The sequence below is a fragment of the Oncorhynchus keta genome, chromosome 2, assembly GCF_023373465.1.
Source record: "Oncorhynchus keta strain PuntledgeMale-10-30-2019 chromosome 2, Oket_V2, whole genome shotgun sequence".
Classification (NCBI taxonomy): Eukaryota; Metazoa; Chordata; class Actinopteri; order Salmoniformes; family Salmonidae; genus Oncorhynchus; species Oncorhynchus keta.
This window is the reverse complement of record NC_068422.1, coordinates 42648764-42670305: the sequence shown is the minus strand read 5'-3', so window position 1 is coordinate 42670305 and position 21542 is coordinate 42648764. Positions and strand designations below refer to the sequence as shown.

Sequence of the window (21542 nt, the reverse complement as noted above, 5' to 3'; positions counted from 1 at the left end):
GGCATTTGTGAAAATTCTATAGCAATATAAAGTGGGAAAGTGTCATGCGTTTGGAAAATTAAGACACTGCAGTTAATCAAACCTAATAAAAGCATACGTCTCATCGAGGACCGGAGTCTATGCAGACTAGTGCGCCATAGCCATTCAGCGGTACAGTAGTCGTATATGCAAATAAGCAGTTTTCCACAAGGGCCTGCTATCATTCACTTTGAATTGGACTTTGTTTACATGCAATTGCAACAGTGCGACTTTAGATCATTAGAATGCTTAGAATAATTTGTCAAAAGCCACAATACACACTTGAATGGATTTCTGCAAATACGAAGCTAAATACCACAAGAGTCCTCTTACATTTGGGAATTTTACAGTCCTACCGATCAAACAATCATAAATAGTCTGCTCGTCCTTCTGCAAATTGCCTGCCAATGCACGCGTTGTCCCAACCAAGCACCCAAGCTAACTGGCTAAAGTTGGCTAGCTTAGTAGCTAGTTACTTCCAGACACACATGAGAAAACACCTCACTGACCATTTCACTCAGTCTAGCAGAGCTGGTTAGGCTGTTGACATGTTTTATAGAGAGTGTTCATGACTAACTTATTTTGCCTACGTTTTGCCTCGATGGCTAGCCAGAGTGAATTTGCAAACGCAAGAGATATGCTAAATGGATAACAGTAATTTCTTACTTGCTAACCAAATGACATGTGCATCTCTAGCTGTGTAGCCACCGAAAAACAATATGAGGGGGGGGGAAAAGTCAGTCATTCACCAACTCCTCCAATGACATGACGTCCTCCTAGCTAATTTTAGGCTCTGTGTTTTTAGTTTGCTACATAAAGATACGCTAGAATTATTAGCCACGTTATGACTGACATTGCCCTTGCTAGTTGGATTGTAATGACATTCCCAGCCTTAGTTACATTCGACTGTTTTTGTCCAAAGTCATTGAAACGGAAACAGTGCATCCCGAATGGAAGCAGCAAACAATGTACCAGGCCAGCTGTGATTTACAACCTAATAGCAATATATTTTGGACTACCAAGGAAGTATTGGTAAATTATATTAATCATGCATTGAACTGCATCCATCTATTCTGCCAACAATGCCTTAGTGGACATCATGGAATGTGAGTCAAATAGAACACATTTTAAAAACATCTTATAAAGTTGGTTTTGTAGCATAAACTAGGAATTTGAGATTGTTGACTGATATTATGATCGACTGTTTGTTTCATATCTGCAAAAGTAGTGAACACTGTCAGTTCCACATCTGCCACACTGATCCTCAACACGGGAGCCCCTCTGGGGTGTGTGCTTAGTCCCCTCCTGTACTCCCTGCTCACCCACGACTGTGTGGTCATGCTCAACTCCAACACCATCATCAAGTTACTGACAACACGACGGTGGTAGGCCTTATCAGCGGCGACGATGAGTCAGCCTACATGGAGGTCAGTGCCAGAACAACAACCGCTCTCTCAATGTCAGTAAAACCAAGGAGCTGATTTTTAAAAAATGTTTTTTTTTTAACATTTTACCTTTATTTAACCAGGCAAGTCAGTTAAGAACACATTCTTATTTTCAATGACGGCCTGGGAACAGTGGGTTAACTGCCTGTTCAGGGGCAGAACGACAGATTTGTACCTTGTCAGCTCAGGGGTTTGAACTCGCAACCTTCTGGTTACTAGTCCAACGCTCTAACCACTAGGCTACGCTGCCGCCCCTGATAGTGAACTACAGGAAACGGGGCGGGCGAGCACACTCCCATCCACATCGACGGGCCGTAGTGGAGCAGGTTGATAGCTTCAAGTTCCTCGGTGTCCAAATTATTAAAGAATTAAAATGGTCCAAACTCACACAGTCGTGAAGAAGGCGCGACAGCATCTCCCTCAGGAGGTTGAAAGGATTTGGAATGGGCCCTGAAATCCTCAAAAAGCTCTACAGCTATACCTTTGAGAGCATTTTGACTGGCTGCCTCACTGTCTGGTATAGCAATAGCGTCGCCCTCGATCGGACAGCCTAGTACATCACTGGGGCCGAGCTCCCTGCCATCCAGGACATCTACAAGGCCCTTCTTCCCCGATTGCTCAATTTGGCAGGAAGACCAGCTCTAGGAAGAGTCTTGGTGGTTCCAAACTTCTTCCATTTAAGAATGATTGAGGCCACTGGGTTCTTGGGGACCTTCAATGCTGCAGAAATGTTTTGGTACAGTTCCCAGATCTGTGCCTTGACACAATCCCGTCTGTCTCGGAGCTCTACAGACAATTCCTTCGACCTCATGGCTTGGTTTTTGCTCTGACATTCACTGTCAACTGTGGGACCTTATATAAACAGGTGTGTGCCTTTTCAAATCATGTCCAATCAATTGAATTTACCACAGTTGGACTCCAATCAAGTTGTAGAAACATCAAGGATGATCAATGGAAACAGGATGCACCTGAGCTCGATTATGAGTCTCATAGCAAAGGGTCTGAATACTTGTGTAAATTAGTTTTTTTTTTTTCGCTTTGTCATTATTGGGTATTGTGTCGATTGTTCTGTTTTTTTAAATTAATTTAATCCATTTAAGAATGAGGCTGTAATGTAACAAAATGTGGGAAAAGTCAAGGGGTCTGAATACTTTCTGAAGGTAACGTATGTGGATGTGTAATGGAATACTTTGTTTGTGCTTTCTTATAACTAATTTCTGTGTTCTATTCATGTGCTGTTCTATAAACCAATGTCTGTGTTCATGCAAGTGGCTGACTGTACAAATCCTCACTATCAGTAGCTGCAATTTGTCAGTACAACTAGACCTTGTTTTGAGTACAAACGAAAGATCTCAGTTTCAAGGTCTCAGCTTAGAGAGAAGAGGTCTCGTGAGGTATTGGTCTGTCACATGTTATGAACCAGTATTGGTCGGTCACATGAATGAAACAAAACGGTAATGATTCATTAATTATGCAAATCTAACTTGTCTGTGCATAGCCGTATATAAGACAACTGCTGGGACTGCCCACAGACAGAGCTCCCGATTAACATGTGTACTATGCTGCATTTAGTTGGTTGGAAACTCTCCAGCGCGCTGACAAATAAAGGATGATTCATTTAAGATTGACTTCGAGTGTCCCTGTGTGAGAATTTCCACGACAGATGTTATGCAAGTGAGCAGATGATGATGGGGTGAATGTGTGAGTGTGAATAGAGACAAAAATAAATAAGTCAATGAGGATACAAGGTTACCTATGATAGTCTGTGTAGCTATTTATCAGTCTTATTGCTTGGGGATAGAAGCTGTTCAAGAGTCTGTTGGAGCCAGAGTTGATGCACAGGAACCGCCTGCCGTGCAGAAGCAGAGAGAACAGTCTATCGCTTGGGTGGTTGGATTCTTAACTATTGTAAATAAGGTATTTCAGTTTTTATTTTGATTAAATTAGCAAACATTTCTAAAAACCTGTTTTCGCTTTATCATTATGGGGTATTGTGTGCAAATTGATGAGGGATTTTTTTTCCCCCGATCCATTTTAAAATGAGACTAACGTAACAAATTGTGGAAAGAGTCAAGAGCTCTGAATACTTCCCAAATGCACTGTACACACACACACCCTAACATCTCTGTATTTCTTTATTCCATTCTTTTACTTTCAGATGCGTGTATTGTTGGATATTAATGCACTGTTGGAGCTAGGAACACAAGCATTTCACTACACTTGCAATAACATCTGCTAAATACGTGTATGCGACCAATAAAATTTTATTTGATTTGTGGAGGTTTTCAATATCACAACCATGTAGCCTGTACTGACCAAACTTTAACTGTCATATTGAATTTGCTACCCATATTCAAAAGTTTGAGAGTTAAGGCTCTCAAACTTTGACAGAATTAACGTGCAAGTCTGACACGTCACAAAAAGAAAGTATGAGTTATTTTTTCCCCCAGGAGTAAACAGCAGACCTCATTGAGTTAGTTTGGTTGCCCACCTCTCTCAGAGCTTCGGCATATGAGCTCATGTCAGTCAGGATGACCAGGACATGCTTCTCACACTGGTAGGCCAGGTACTCAGCTGAGGTCAGAGCAAGGCGAGGGGTGATAATGCGCTCAATACTGAGAAAGGAAAGAACAAGGAAGGAATTCAATTTGAATTAACATTAAAAAAAAGGTAGCAATATTATACAGACACTTTATTGCCGTGAATCCATGATTCCATAGATTATTTATTATAGGAGGGAGCTAGTGCATTACTGATTTGGCACAGAGCTTATGCAAATGAACTCACGTGGGGTCGTTGGCTAGGTTCAAGAACAGGCAAACATTGTCCATGGATCCATTCTCCTCAAAGTCGGACTTGAAGAAGCGAGCAGTTTCCATGTTCACCTGAAAAGACAGGTTTGAGATTGCACACCAAGTTGATAGTAGAAGGCCTTGAACATTCTTCAACAAAAGCAGGAATATATTAGTCACCCAATGGCAGAGAAAGAAAAAATGCATATCAGAAAAAGGAGCTCCTGTTTTCAAATATCACAACAAATTAGGGTAAATTCTTCCCAAATACTATACAGAAGGCAATGTAGTGCAAATTATGCTGCAGCTTACTGGTTCATCAGTTTTCAACTCAAGGTAACTTAATATGTTCTGATATGTGAAAACAGGGTTAAGTGTTAATACGCTCTCCTTTACACACGTGTCCTTTCCCTAAATTGTAATCTCCTTTACATATGCTTCAAAATGTCCTAATCCTTTTTCACACCAGTCTGCCCCATATGCATTGCATTTCCGCTACCCTGTTACAGAGTTCGTGCTTATGTTACAAGGCCCTCAATGGTGTGTGAATTAGCCATCAGCAGGGAGAGGATAAGGGGGCCCAGAGGAGCAGAGGTGGGGGTCACTAACATCTCTGCCACAGGTCACAGAAGATTCCCCACCCGGTGTTAAATAGTCAGGACCAGAGCAGCTGAACTAGAGAGAACTTGATACTGGCCGGCTGAATGTGTTCAAGACTGCTGAATAATAATCTGTCGACGTGGCCAGAACCTGCTCAAAGGAGCAGACGTAACAGGGCACTTAAAACGCTAAGTCACCTGGTGAATGAGAGTGAAAAAAGGAGCTGGGGCAGTGTCACATTGGGGTTAAGAGGAAGAATTAGCCACACAATAGAGGAAAAAACAGACAAGAACAAGATTTAAAAAAAAATTTTTGTCTATCTGGTGCCACTCAGCTCACCCCCATGGCGGCAAAGACGATGGCAAAGTTATCGTCGCTGTAGTCCATCACATCCTTGGATTTCTTCACCAGGCCAGCCTGACGACAAATCTGGGCAGCAATCTGAGAACCAAAACACAGGATTAAAAATGACGAGGTCTTGAAACATTTATGTTGATAAAACAGCCAGTCTATTCAAATGTTTGAACATCAGCGAGCGCCCCATCCAGCCAGCTAGCTACTGGAGTCTTCTGTGTGTGTCGGCATGCGTGTGTGCCCAACTCTGCTTGTGTCGGAGGTGCATAGTTGGATAAAAACTCAGTGATTAGGAATGTAGAGGGGAGGAATTTCACGCTTATCACTTAATGTAATGGTTGCTGTCTGTTAAATCAGGGTTGGCCTCTCAGTGCACCCTGAGCTGAGACACCTGGCCCATTGAGATCCGCGGCACAAATGACCCCATGACATCTGTTTAATGAAACGAGAAGCATTTTATACCATTCCAGTGACACGAGAAGTCAACCAGCACCATTAGTCAGGCAAGGAGTACCCTGTTCACTGTTTTTAATACAGTAGGATTCTACAGTGGGCGCTCCATTCAACCACCCTCTTTTGATTTGATCTTGCATGTTTTAGTTTGGCAGTGTGCCCAGACAGTCATAAGGTCATAATACGGTCATAATGAGGCTGTTTACAAACAGAGATGACTGGTGAGAGGACAGCCACCTCAAGCGTTTAACGACCTCATGGCTGGGCTACCAATCCTACATTAAATCAGTGCTATTCACACGATCGCCTAATCTCCTCTCGCCACCATTGTCTAATTAGTTTAATTCGTTTACCAGTTCAACCAGAAGGCCTCAGCGGCCATCACGCTCTCTCCCCAAGGCATCAGAAAATAGCCTCCCTTCAGTCATGGGAAACCATGGACACGGTCTGATATGACAATATGAAATCATAAAACGATGCAGTATACTCTTAAACGTGTTTAAGACTGTATACATTAACTATTGAAACTCATAACCTTGTTTTCAAAGTCATTGTGCAATAGCTCGGTGCTCCGGACTTTTTGGGTTAGTCCTTTAGCACTGATATATCTTATCTTTTCCCTGAGATTTCAAGTGATCATGGAGACTGATAAAACTAACAGAAAATTAGGCTTATAACATGTTGGAATGGAGAATGATTCTGACTTCACTGCCCAGCACCTTGCACCTATAATGTGCCATAACTCCCAAAATTGAGTCAGTTGAACAACAGTCAAGCTGGCAATGACAAGACATTATTTTTCACCCCATTCCAAGTTCAGTCAAAGGTAAAACCCTGACAAAAACATGTTGGTTTTACTTTCAACAATAAATAAGCACTTTTACCAACTTCAACTGTCCTCAAAGAGTTGATGAATGTCCTTTTCGCTTGAGTTCACGCCAAGTATGTTAGCTGTGGCACTTTTCCACAAAAAGTAAACTTTTCTAATGAATCCAATTTTAAATGACTGTCTGCGATACGCAAATATTTTCAACTCTGTTCTCCAAATCCAAATGACATACTCTATGACACCAGTGGAACTCTGGGAGGTTTGGTTGGTCCGTCCTATATTTTAGGCGGTGAGACAGGAAGTGAAGTCCAGGTGGCTGCCATGTGCCCATAACTAACACACTGACACACAGAGACATGGATCTGACTCATGTTTAGAGGCAGGTTGGCAACTAATAGCAGTGCCGTATAATAACGTTATACGCTACCTTCAGGTTCTCTCTTTAGTAGGTTTAATGCAATGTGTTCAAACCATTGTAACTAAATAGGTTGCTAATACATGAGCCTAAAATGAAATGGGGAACAAGCATCTAGTTAACAGTGTCTCTGATACAGACTATCAAATGTGACAGGTGCATGATTGTACAAACACTACAAGACATATGAAGTGAGTAAAATTAGTAGATGTGTGGATTTCTGGAATGCGGTGTGTGACGATAGACAGGGCGAAGCTCTCTGTGAAATAAGACAACGCCCTCCACAATCAGTAAAATGTCAGTGGATTTGTCAGTGGATTTCTGAGATGTCCTCCACAGTGTGTGTGTGTGTGTGTGTGTGTGGGTCTGGAGGACAGAAATCCAGAAATCCACTGACATTTTACTGATTGTGGAGGGCGTTTTCTTATTTCATGCACCTGTCCCATCTCCAATGCTATTGACTGAGGCTATATGGCAAAATGCAGCCTAAGGCATATATAGCGTATGCGTTTGGGTGTCCTAGCCTTCGCAGAGCAAGCGTCTACATCGTACCTCGTTGTGGGGCAGGCCGGCTGCAGAGAAGATGGGAATCTTCTGACCCCGGGCGATGCTGTTCATCCCATCGATGGCAGAGATACCGGTCTGGATCATCTCTTCAGGGTAGATACGGCACTGAGGGTTGATGGGCTGGCCTGGGACAGGGCAGCGGTCACAGCAGAGGTTCAGAAACACATACCAGAGTTAGCCACTTTGAACCCAGGTATTGCCCAGGTAGTAGTCAAATTTGGGATATAAATGGTAGAGTTGGCCTTATAATAGTTTCAATTCAGCCATTTACACTGTATGTGCAGTTGCACACATACGTAGCATAAACTATGGTTTAGCAAATAAAATGAAGTAAGTAAACTTGAAGGAGATGCATGAAATCCGCCAAAAGGTTATACATCCATACATGGTCCCAAGATGGAACAAATGGTCAGACCAGAGGTCAGGGTCAAAGACCTTATTGCCTTCTTGATGGAAGACTCATGACCCTCTTCAAGTCATCTATTCATTGGGATGCCATGCCTACACAATGGCAAGCTACACGTGAAAGGGATTCAGGGATGGGATCAACAGTCAATATAAATACAGTGTTTGGCCTTGTAGCAGTGAGATACAACTAAAGACTGAACTCACAATATACAAGCTAATGTTAGCTTCACATCTAAGTCCACTAGCAGAGTAAAGATGGGATTGATCCGGTGTAAGCTCAGTATACTAAGAATATAGTCCAGGTACAATGTTTATATATTTCTGCACATCAGGGTCAATTGCATTTCAACACAGATAAGGTTATCTAAGAATATCTTTCGCTTCCTGAATGAACTGAATCATAGCTCCGTCCTACCCATGATGTCCAGGTAGTCTTCAGCCAGCACAGTGGGGCCACGGTCAATGGGCTTGCCTGAGCCATTGAAAACACGTCCTAAAATGAAAGACATTCTCTATTAGTTTAATTTCATATTGCATGGATTGCCATCCACATAATAATCTCTGCCTCTGATTCGTTAAAGAATATGAGCAGTTACTTCAGACAATGGTAGAGATGCTGCATTTTATATTTCCAATTAATTTAGGCCCATTATTGAATTATACTAGCAACAGATGGTTCACTCAACTATTCAAATACACCTAACCTTGAGTCCCACTGAGGCGGTATGACTGGGAGATTTATAAAAAGTCATACAAGCCTCAAAGATTCTCTTCAATGTTTTGTTCCCCTAATTTGCTCACAGAGAATACTCAATGCAGGACTCAAATTGAGGCATTAAGAGAGGCGAGGTAAAAATGGAACAGAACAATTGTATTTAGCACACCAAGAGAGTAAAGCCTGCGGGGTATTTTCTTCTGTGTGAGAAAGAGGGTGGGTGGAAACAGTTATACAGAGTGATGAAAACATTAGTCTTAATCAGTGGTGGATTTCATGCTTCCTCCTGCCTAGCGCCCACCGGATGCCACTCCGCTCGTCGTTAAAGGCTCATCTTACCCAGCATGTCCTCAGACACAGGTGTGCGCAGGATGTCACCGGTGAACTCACAGGCCGTCTTCTTGGCATCAATACCAGATGTCCCCTCAAACACCTGAAAATGACATTAAACGGTATCTTTCAGTCGTTTGTGGTGTGCGTGTGTGTGTGTGTGTGTGTGCGCGCGTGTGTGTGTTGTGAGGGACTCACCTGTACGACAGCCTTGGTGCCAATCACCTCCAGCACTTGGCCACTCCTCCTGGTGCCATCAGGTAAAGTCAGGTGCACAATCTCTGCATACCTGGGAAACTGTCACATTAAAAAAGGTTGGAAAACTCCATTTAACAAGCATGTTTATTTCGGTCTTTCAAAACAGGAAACATACATGGCCAGCAATTAGGTTAAAATAAGACTATCAATGTCACTAAGCAAGCCAGAACCACAGAACAAAAATCTTGCATAATTGCATCACATGCTCTAATAAGTTCTGGGGGCGGAGGGGGGAAAGATACAAATGTGATTTGCAGTCTCCACCCCCCTTAATGAAAACTGCAAGTTTCACACAAGTCTATTCTCTTTCAAAATTCAAATGATGCGAGCATTGAGAAATTGTGATTTTTTCTAAATGACCAGCGACAAAAAATGTGCATACTGGAAAAAAAGTTCCTCCTTAGTCATCACATCCCAGTCTGTTGACAGAAGCTACAATGCCATTCACGTGCGTCTGTCCACCAGAGATTAAAGGCTTGCACACATCGCACCGAACGTGGACCTAGCGTGGGTCTGCTGATCGAGATACTAAGTACTCGTTCAGGAAATGCTATTGCTGTGTCTGAGCCCTCGTAGAAAAGTAATTTTAAATATTTAGTCACCTTCACATTATCCAGAATCACCAGGGGGCCATTCACTCCAGACACAGTAGAATATGCTGAAATAGAGAATAACGGTAAAGATTTTTTTTATTTATTTTTTTATAAATAAAAACCACACACACACACACACACACACACACACACACACACACACACACACACACACACACACACACACACACACACACACACACGTATATTTTCCTTAGGTTGGGTTTATTTCGATCCTGCCCACAGCTGGCAGCTGTAAGTAAGTAAGTAATCATAAATTGGGTGCCACCCAATTGTAATTCCCATGGTCAATTTGCTTTGACATTTGATTTCCCTAAGGGGCTAGTTAGGGACCGTCGGTTAATTTCATGGGACAATATTGTAAAATGTAAATAGCCCCAAATTTCAATGACTTAATCTCAAACCAACTATTGCTTATAGAAATGAATATACAACTATTGAAATAATTTAATGAGACAACTAAAAGCGTGCGCAACATGAAAATATTGTCCAATTTACATTGTGTAATTTATTGACGGTCCATAAATAACTATAAATTGGCTAGCACTAGCTAGCCTAGGAGACTTCAAGACAAGACCTGGTTAGACTCTCAAGTTATCTAGAAGAGTGAGTGACTAAATTGTGTACTGTGAATGTATAAACTTTTGCTATGTGAGAACACACACATTAAATGACAACAGTGGTAGGCCTGATCACCGACAACAATGAGACAGCCTATATGTAGGTGGTCAGAGACCTGGCTGTGTGGTGCAAGGACAACAACCTCTCTCTCAACGTGATCAAGACAAAGCAGATGATTGTGGACTACAGGTAAAGGAGGACCGAGCACGACCCAATTCTCATCGACAGGGCTGTAGTGGAGCAGGTTGAGAGCTTCACGTTCCTTGGTATCAACAAACTAACATGGCCCAAGCGCACCAAGAAAGTTGTGAAGAGGCCACGACAAAACCTATTCCCCCTCAGGAGACTGAAAAGATTTAGCATGGGTCCTCAGATCCTCGAAAGGTTCTACAGCTGCACCATTGAGAGCATCCTGACTGGTTGCATCACCACTTGGTATGGCAACTGTTTGGCCGTCGACCACAAAGCACTACAGAGGGTAGTGCGTACGGCCCAGGACATCACCGGGGCCAAGCTTCCTGCCATCCAGGAGGACCTCTATACCAGGTGGTGTTAGAGGAAGGCCCTAAAAATTATCAAAGCCTCCATCCACCATTGACTGTTGTCTCTGCTACCGCATGGCAAGCGGCACCGGAGCGCCAAGTCTAGGTCCAAAAAGGCTTCTAAAGAGCTTCTAAGCCCAAGGCATAAGACTCCTGAACATCTAATCAAATGGCTACCCAGACTATTTGCATTGTCCCCCCTCCCATTACTGTTTGTAATGATTTGTCTGCTGGGCTGTTCTCAAATAATCAATCGTAAGGTATGCGGTCACCGTAAAGCATTTTTAAAATCTGACACAGTGGTTGGATTCAGAAGAAGTAATTCTTTAAACCTATGTAAAATAGTTGTATCTTTTCTCAATGTTTATAGTGAGTATTTCTGTATTTGAATTTGGCGCTCTGCAATCTCACTGGATGTTGGCCAGGTGGGAGGCTAGCATCTCACATAACCTCTCTAGGGTATGTTACTTATATATATTTTTACATTTTTAATTTTACTGCATTGTTGGTAAGGGCAAGTAAGGAAGCATTTAATCTGTAAGGTGCTTTGATTTGAAACCACCAACAACTCTGGTTTGGCTTCAGTCATGGCCACTGCATTGCTTAATGACAAAAACGAAAAACTAGGCCAAAATCAGGAAGTTCAGGCCCCCCTTTAAAGGCCCAAGTATGGAGAAACAGAAGAGCATAGGTGTGGTCCAAAACGTTGTCCTCTTACTTTCTTTGGGAAAACATTAGCTCTGCTGACATTAGAGCCAATTTGGTAGTGTCTGCAAAAACCGGGGGCCTCCGTCTGCTTCTCTTCGCACAGCTATAGCATGAGGAGGCGAAGTGAAGGGGAGTAAGGGGGCATTGTTGTCACCAGGTCTTCCATCATGCCCTTGTGTTTCTTTTTTTCTATGAACCGTCAATCTCTTGGCCAATATCAAAGCTGCAAGGAAATTAGAGCAGACTGGTTCTAACACAGAACACTAAAGCCTGGCGGGGTGCATCCACTTTGCCACTAATTAGGCAGTGGCCAACAAATAACCTGTCAATGCACTATAGCGCTATAGCCATTTCCCACACACACACCTGCATTTCAACCCCTATTACCCAGACAGGCTGTAAGAGAGAGATGGGGAAGAGTGAGAGAGAGTGAGACAGAGAGTGTGAGAGACAAAGGGAGTGCTCAAGTGTGATAAAAGGACCACCCCAACAGAGGGGCACTAGTTTCCCTTCCTTCTCCAAATAAACTGCCTCTGCTCGGACTACTCTATGAACTCCCTGCACCGGGACTAAAGACATTTGTAGAGGCGTAAAGAGACTTAAAGATTCCAAAATCTACAATACAATTATGCAGCATCTCATCCTGATAGAAACTTAGCGCCTACCAGTGATTAAAGTCATTGATTAATTCCGTTTTGCCTCCCTCTACCCTAAGGCACAGGCCTTGAACGTAGGCTAATGAGTAGTCTAGGATTAATTAACATTGCTAAGTCTCAGTGCGAGACCACAATCCCAGTCTCAAAACTGTTTTATTTCAAATGATCTCCTTATGAGCTATGAATACTGGTTAGCTCTATTTCATAACTTGGCACAACTAAAAATCTAAATAAATAAATAAATAAAAGTAGGCCTATATGAATTAAATATAAGCATGCAGTGGTGATAATCATGATGTAGGCTATAGCCTACATGATATCTTGACATATTAAATTATTAACTATGCCACACCATAATACAGCCTAGCATTTGAGTTTTGGTTATAACTACCCGGTTGATAAAAATATAGGCAAATCTTTGATTATCAATTTTTTTAAATTTAAGGTTAGGGCCCCTAACCCCATCTCTCTCTTACAGCCTGTCTGTTCAAACCTTGCAATTAACCGTGCATCTAAAATCTGTAAAAAATCAACCTCATCTCAGATGGACTTCTACTTCATAGCCTAAAGCTAGAGTTCCCACTCAAATGTGTTCCCAAAACTAAAAATACAAAAACGTAACTGCAGAAATATGCAGAAGCACTGTCAATATCCCAAATAACGAGTAATGCAGGCCATCACAAATATGTGTGATATACTCCTAGTCATCAGCACACCCGTATCTCCTATTGGCCCACAAGCTCAACAGTCAATTAAATAAAATATTAGCCTCATGATTGACATGATTATACTTTCGCCTCTGACAAATCTTGCATCCAAATACCCCCTTAAAAAGTGTCTTAATGTATGTGTTGTACAGTTTTTTTTTGTTTGCCCATTTCTCCTCAGACAAATTGCAGAATGTATGTTGGTTGGTCATGTTAGACCTATTATGGACGTAATAGCTACACTTACCCTACAAATTATCCATATATGGCTCAAAGGAGATACATATGGCTACTTACTGAAGGGTTATAATAATTATGATGCAAGAAAATTGTGGCTGTACAATTGTACATCATCCTCTTAAGATCTTTCCACAAGTCCACAAAGCTCTAATGGAAAATATTTGAAAACAGAAAATGGGAACATAAGCCCAATTTCAAGATAGCCCTATTTGCAGAGACCATCTTCACATTTATTGTGTGAAAAAATTACCATAGTTTAATCTGGTGGATAGTACCCTTTTAGAACACAATAAGTACTTCCAACAAAGCAAATAAAATGTTGTGGTGCATTGCAGACACATTGTTGAAATTATGGTTTAGATTAGGCCCACCAGAACTTTCCTAATAATGAAGAAAAGAAAAAAAACCTCAGATGTCCTCTGAGACAGTTGCACACAGCTAAAAGAAATATAGTACCCACTCATTACACAAGATCATGATTAATCAATGCGCTACACATTCATATGATGTGAAGGAGCAACATTTCTCATTAGGTTTGAAAAACTTTCCCCACCCCTCTTTTGCTACTTGAGCTCAAGTGCAGCAGTCCCCTGGCTTGGCATGCAACGGCAGTGTGGGTCACCCTCTGGCCTGTTCAGCTGCCAGAGCCCTTTGTGTACAAAGATGTTAATTGGTCCTAATCCGCCACTAGAAACTGTTTTGGTAGCCTGACCTCACACCCTGAAGGACACCTTGGTGTGAAATACTAAAGGGCCCATTCAAGTATCAGAGAAAAGAGGCACAGAGCATTCCAACACAATTGAATTTCCCAGCTAAAAAGAGGGGGCTCTGTGGGTGCTGGGATGGGGCGCAGCATCATTCGAACGCTGAATACATGGTACAAAGCAGTGGTAACAGTGACATGCGGCTCACAATCAAGTTCTACCCGACCACAAGCACGCACAGGGGGCTTCTCACAGGCCACCAGGAGATGGGAATGCTAATTGGCCCAAGCCTGAAACCAGGGAACCTCCTTAACTCAAACATGCAACTCTTAGCCAACAAACACACTCAACCAAAAAAGTTTGCTTAGATCAGCCTAAACCTAACAATCTCCTTGTTGCCACTCATCAGACGAAATATGGCAGCATTTAAGACAAACAGTACAAATCCTGTATAGTATCAGAATAGGCTTATTGGATGTTGGAATGAAAACATCCCTACTATCTTTAGGCAAATTAAAGGCTTGCCCATTGCCAAACAATGCTCTGCCTTATTCAAGTTGGATAGATAGGTTACTCTGAGATGGAGGTGTTGGATCTTCGGTGAATGTTCAATGGTGCAAAATCCAAGGCAAAGGAGACAAAATGGACCAAGAGCACCAATCAATTTGTAATAGGGAGGCAATTTCAACTCAATTCTGATGTCCTTGATGGTAAACAAAAGTGTATATTCCTAGACTTTCAATGATCATTTACAGGACAAAAGGGATTCAAGGAAGCACACCCCCAGAAATGTTCAAACTCAGAGCCTTTCATGTTTGTGCAACTACAAATCACGGAGCATGCAACGAATTGTTAAATTGTCCAATAATCATGAAGCAACAAGCAAAGAATCTCAAAGCACTTGAAACTTGAAAGTAATTCACCAAGACAAGGGTTCTTTAAGCAGTGTTCACATTGGCAGTTTGAAGTGAATCAAAATCCAATTTGAATTGGTTATTTTTCGTCCATTCTGAACAGCCCAAAACCACATGTAATCTGATATTTCAAGCCACCTTCACAGGTGGTTTGAAGTCTGATACAAATCTGATTCCTGGCCATGTGCCTGGGCGGCAGGTAGACTAGTGGTTAGAGCGTTGGACTAGTAAACGAAAGGTTGCAAAATCTAATCCCCGATTTATTTATTATTATTATTTTTTAAATCTGTTGTTCTGCTCCTGAACAAGGCAGTTAACCCACTGTTCCTAGGCCATCATTGAAAATAAGATTGTTTTCTTAACTGACATGCCAAGTTAAATAAAAAATTAAATAAAAATGTAACTTGTCTGAATGGTCAAATCTGATTTATTTGCCCTTGTTTTGTTAGACTAATGACAAAAAAAGAAATGTCCTCTCACTGTCAACTGCGTTTATTTTCAGCAAACTTAACATGTAAATATTTATATGAACATAACCAGATTCAACAACTGAGACAAACTGAACAACTTCCACAGACTTCTGACTAACAGAAATGGAATAGTGTGTCTCTGAACAAAGAGGGGGTCAAAATCAAAAGTCAGTCCGTATCTGGGGGGAATGGTCCTAGCCCTCACCCTCCGATCCAACAGGTCCCAGACGTGCTCAATGGGATTGAGATCCGGGCTCTTCGCTGGCCATGGCAGAACACTGACATTCCTGTCTTGCAGAAAATCACACACAGAACAAGCAGTATGGTTGGTGGCATTGTCATGCTGGAGGGTCATGTCAGGGTGAGCCATGTCAGGGTGAGCCCGCAGGAAGGGTACCAGATGAGGGAGGAGGATGTCTTCCCTGTAACGCAGAGTGTTGAGATTGCCTGCAATGACAACAAGCTCTGTACGCTGATGCTGTGACACACTGACCCAGACCATGACGGCCCCTCCACCTCCAAATCGATCCCGCTCCAAAGTACAGGCCTCTGTGTAACGCTCATTCCTTCGACGATAACGCGAATCCAACAATCAACCCCGGTGAGACAAAACAGCGACTCCTCAGTGAAGAGCACTTTTTACCAGTCCTGTCTGGTCCAGCGACTGTGGGTATGTGCCCATAGGCGATGTTGCCAGTGAGGTCTGGTGAGGACCTGCCTTACAACAGGCCTACAAGCCCTCAGTTCAGCCTATTGCGGACAGTCTGAGCACTGAGGGTGGGATTGTGCGTTCCTGATGTAACTCGGGCAGTTGTTGTAGCGATCCTGCACCTGTCCCGCAGGTGTGATGTTCGGATGTACCGATCCTGTGTTGGGGTTGTTACACTGCGAGGATGATCAGCGGTCTATCCTGTCTCCCTGTAGCGCCGTCTTAGGCGTCTCACAGTACGGACATTGCAATTTATTGCCCTGGTCACATCTGCAGTCCTCATGCCTCCTTGCAGCATGCCTAAGGCACGTTCACGCAGATGAGCAGGGACCCTGGGCATCTTTCTTTTGGTGTTTTTCAGAGTCAGTAGAAAGGCCTCTTAAGTGTCCTAAGTTTTCATAACTGTGACCTTAATTGCCTACCTTCTGTAAGCTGTTAGTGTCTTAACGATCGTTCCACAGGTTCATGTCCATTAAATATTTATGGTTCATTGACCAAGCATGGGAAACAATGTTTAAACCCTTTACAATGAAGATCTGTGAAGTTATTTTGATTTTTACGAATTATCTTTGAAGGACAGGGTTCTGAAAAGGGGGCATTTCTTTTTTTGCTGAGTTTATGATATGTTAGGTTCCGTATGATAACATAAAACAGATGGTTCCTTAAATGAATAATCCACTCCAAACCACACATTCCTATTATTAACAGTGTTAAAATGTGACCACGTGAAAATCGTTTTGGGAACTCTGTTGCAGCTGAAGTCTACTAGCTGGCTGGCTAAATAGGTACAGTTGAAGTCGGAAGTTTACATACACTTAGGTTGGAGTCAATTAAACTTGTTTTTTAACCACTCCACAAATGTATTGTTAACAAACTATAGTTTTGGCAAGTCGGTCAGTCCATCTACTTGGTACTTGAAAATTAAATTTTGTTTACAGACAGATCGTTTCAATTAAAATTCACTGTATCACAATTCCATTGGGTCAGAAGTTTACATACACAAAGGTGACTGTGCCTTCAAACAGATTAGAAAATTCCTGAAAATGATGCCATGGCTTTAGAAGCTTCTGATAGGCTAATTGACATCATTGGAGTCAATTGGAGGTGTAATGTGGATGTATTTCAAGGTGTACCTTCAAACCTAGTGCCTTTGCTTGACATCATGGGAAAATCTAAAGAAATTCAGCCAAGACCTCAGAATAATTCTTTTTGTAGACCTCCACAAGTCTGGTTCATCCTTGGGAGCAATTTCCAAAAGCCTGAAGGTACCACGTTCATCTGTACAAACAATAGTATGCAAGTATAAACACCATGGGACCACACAGCCGTCATAACGCTCAGGAAGGAGACACGTTCTGTCTCCTCGAGATGAACGTACTTTGGTGCGAAAAGTCAAATCAATCCCAGAACAACAGCAAAGGACCTTGTGAAGATGCTGGAGGAAACGGGCACAAAAGTATCTATATCCACAGTAAAATGAGTCCTATATCGACATAACCTGAAAGGCAGCTCAGCAAGGAAGAAGCCACTGCTCCAAAACTGCCATAAAAAAAGCCAGACTACGGTTTGCAACTGCACATGAGACTGAAGATAGTACTTTTTGGAGAAATGTCCTGTGGTCTGATGGAACAAAATTAGAACTGTTTGACCATCTTTATGTCTGGAGGAAAAAGGAGGAGGCTTGCAAGCCGAAGAACACCATCCCAACCATGAAGCACAGGGGTGGCAGCATCATGTGCATGCATCACTGCAGTTAGTGCTAAATACGGCTGCGAGAATAAAAAAAAATAATGCTGCCACTGTTTTCAACTCTCTAGAGACACTCTCAATAACCGGCTATGAAAAGCCAACTGACATTTACTCCTGAGGTGCTGACCTGTTGCACCCTTGACAACTACTGTGATTATTATTATTTGACCATGCTGGTCATTTATGAACATTTGAACATTTGGCCAGGTTCTGTTATAATCTCCACCCTGCAGAGCCAGAAGAGGACTGGCCACCCCTCATTGCCTGGTTCTTCTAGGTTTCTTCCTAGGTTTTGGCCTTGCTAAGGAGTTTTTCCTAGCCACCGTGCTTCTACACCTGCATTGCTTGCTGTTTGGGGCTTTAGGCCGGGTTTCTGTACAGCACTTTGAGATATCAGCTGATGTAAGAAGGGCTATATGAATACATTTGATTTGATGTGGGGGTGCTTTGCTGCAGGAGGGACTGGTGCACTACACAAAATACGAAACATCTCAAGACATCAGTCAGGAAGTTAAACGCTTGGTCGTAAATGGGTCTTCCAAATGGACAATGACCCCAAGCATAATTCCAAAGTTATGGCAAAATGGCTTAAGGACAACAAAGACAAGGTATTGGAGTGGCCATCACAAAACCCTGACCTGAATCCCATCGAAAATTTGTGGGCACAACTGAAAATGCGTGTGCGAGCAAGGAGGCCCACAAACCTGTCTCAGTTACACCAGCTCTGTCAGGCGGAATGGGCCAAAATTCACCCAACTTATTATGGGTTAAGCAATTTAAAGGCGATGCAACCAAATACTAATTTAGTGTATGTAAACTTCTGACCCACTGGGATTGTGATGAAAGAAATACAAGTTTAAATAAATAATTCTCTACTTTTATTCTGATATTTCTATTTCTTAAAATAAAGTGGTCATTCTAACTATGACTAAATGTCAGGAATAGTGAAAACTGAGTTTAACTTTTTATGGCTGTAGGGGCAGTATTGAGTAGCTTGGATGAAAGGTGCCCATATCAAACGGCCTGCTCCTCAATCATAGTTGCTAATATTTGCATATTATTATTAATATTGGATAGAAAACACTGAAGTTTCTAAAACTGTTTGAATTATGTCTGTGAGTATAACATAACTCATATAGCAGGCAAAAACCTGAGAAATTCCACTTCCTGTTTTCTTTCTTCTGGAGGTGGCAGATTTTCAACCAAGGTCTCATTAAAATTACAGCGAGATATTTGTGAGTTCACACTTCCTACGCCTTCCACTAGATGTCCGCAGTCAATAGAACTTTGTCTGATGACTGATGTGAAGGGGGGGGTCGATTGACACAGGAAATAGTCACCACAGCCATGAGTGGCCGATGCTTTCACCAGGTGCGTTCACAGGGGAAGGACTTGCATTCCACCGCTCATCTGAAGCAATTCTAATTCTCCGGTTGGAACGTTATTCAAGATATATTTATTTATATTTTTATTTATTTAACCAGGCAAGTCAGTTAACCCCTTGCCTAGCTAATGTTAGCCAGCTAGCTAACATTGCCACCTAGCTAAAATTCATAACATAGTATGTTTTGCAAATTTGTAACATATAATACGAATTGTAATTTGTAATATTTCACATAAAATGGTTAATGGACAACCACAAATGAATACATGCCATACTAAAGGGAGTGTCTTAGATTCTACACAGAATAATACACAGAATAATACAAAATGCTCTTCGACCAAGTTGTGTCAGTTGTTTACAAGCTACCTAGCTAGCTAGTTGACTGCTGTGGCGAGCCAAAAAAGGCCTGCAGTGTGAACAAACTTTACAACACTATACAGTCACAGTTGTAACTGTTCGCTATACGCAGTGGTTCTCAAACCTTTCATTGCGGACCTCCAGACGTTTCACAATTTTGTTGTAGGCCTCAACAAGCTCACCTGATTTACCAAGTCAAAGGCTTGATGATTAGTTGGGGGCATGCTGAAATCAGGTGTGCTACCTCTGGAATAGATCCAATACATGGCTGGGGTTCCCCGAGGAGAGGTTTGAGAACCACTGCGCTATAGGAACCTCAAATACAAATCTGGACTTTGAAAGCAATTCCACACTTCCCCTTTAATTAGGGACTGATATAAACCTGAGGCACCAGGTGACTATAATTAGTTATCAGGTAGAAAAGAAAACCAGCAGCAGAGATGGAAGAGGAGGCGAGACATCCCACTCCCTAATTTTGTGTGGTTCATATACAGTCCATGAACGAAGTGGACCAGACCCAGCTGCTAATGCATGTGTGCCTATGGGAGAGTCGCCATGTTAAACAGACCGGAACTGACATTATTTTCAATGTTAAACGGCCTAAATGGGACATCTTCCTTTATACACCATATTTTCAAGCAGTACTCCGGACCTCGTAGTGTAAGATTGTTCCCATACCATTACAGGAAATCAGAAAAATACTACCCTCTGCCTATAGGCTACTTAGCTTATTCAAGCCTGCCTCAATACAACGTCAAAGATGTCTAGAAATGTACACGTTTTGTGCTCTTAATCACTCCCTTATCGTTGACTTCAAATGATCTATGAATTCGGCTAATAACTAACTAGCAAAGGATAAACAAAATGTGCACAAATGGTACCTTCAGCTTTCGCTTTGATCTCAAAACAAGGCATCTACTCAAGACCGCTCATGCAGTAAACACAGTCCAGTTCAAAGTAAATGACACAGATCCATATATGGCAATGGTCTATTTTCATAAAGGCCTACTGCAGCTCTGATTGCTTATGCTGCACTGGTCTGTGTAGGGTACGGGCTGAGTAGTGCGTGTCAATACAATAGAATCCTACTCTGATGCGTTCAGCCTACAAAAAGATCTCTTGCATAGTTAGTTTTGTTTCGGTATGTTGCATTGAAAGTGGCTAATATTGTGTTGATTTGATCACAATTGCCACAGTAAAGGGAGATGTTGATAGTCCTAACAGGGAAAACACTAAAACAGTGGTCTCCAACCTTCAAGATTCCTGAGTCAAAATGCAAGCCAAGATCTACCGCTCAGATTATTATTTGTATTTGTTTTTTAAAATACATTTGGTCATTTAGGAACAAGGCTTTATCGTTGGGTTTATTACAGAAATGTTTGCCAACTAGGAAACCCTTGGAGATCAACCAGTCCAGGTTGATGATCACTGCTGTGGAAACTTGAGTGAAGTTCAATCTCGTGCCTCTCTCTGTGGACTTTTTCTGAGCAGCATTCCTGGGGGAGATGAGTGGCAGCTTAGAGGGAACATTGGACAAGAGTCAAGACGGTCCTTGCAAAACTGAATTAAAATAACCTTCAGTAAAATCTCAATGGCTCCTAAAACCAGTGTAAGAGAGATCACAAACGAAAACCAATTAATAAAAATATATTATAATGGTACAAGGACAGTTTAGCAGGATTATTTTTTTAAATGAATATGACATTACATAGCCTAAAATCAGCCTGCTTTATGAAATCATTAAAGGCTATAAAAGCCTGCATACAGGCATTGGTACGTTGACTAATTTCTTGAAATGGCAGAACTTCAAACTAGAAAGTATCACGTTTCTGAGAAGCCAAATTCCAAACAAAATAGAATGTCCACCCTTGTATGATGGATGGGGAGGAAAAGGAGGTTTAATTTTAAGTATCTTGAAATATTCCAACTCATCATATAAAAAAGCGTACAAATGATTAAGACATTCATCAAATAGTATGAATA

General features: G+C 41.9%; 1 protein-coding gene across 1 annotated transcript in view; it reads right to left on the bottom strand.

Moving 5' to 3' along the window:
* The window catches only part of LOC118400550 (V-type proton ATPase subunit B, brain isoform-like), a 45465-nt gene that overhangs the window by 6779 nt on the left and 17144 nt on the right, over window positions 1-21542 (bottom strand). Inside the window, exons 2-9 of the mRNA XM_035797521.2 lie at window positions 9787-9842; window positions 9125-9223; window positions 8936-9029; window positions 8297-8374; window positions 7459-7598; window positions 5195-5296; window positions 4251-4348; window positions 3955-4078 (exon numbers count right to left, since the gene is read on the bottom strand). Coding sequence (XP_035653414.1) covers window positions 3955-4078; window positions 4251-4348; window positions 5195-5296; window positions 7459-7598; window positions 8297-8374; window positions 8936-9029; window positions 9125-9223; window positions 9787-9842 — 791 coding nt within the window. The remainder of the gene's footprint in view (window positions 1-3954; window positions 4079-4250; window positions 4349-5194; window positions 5297-7458; window positions 7599-8296; window positions 8375-8935; window positions 9030-9124; window positions 9224-9786; window positions 9843-21542) is intronic.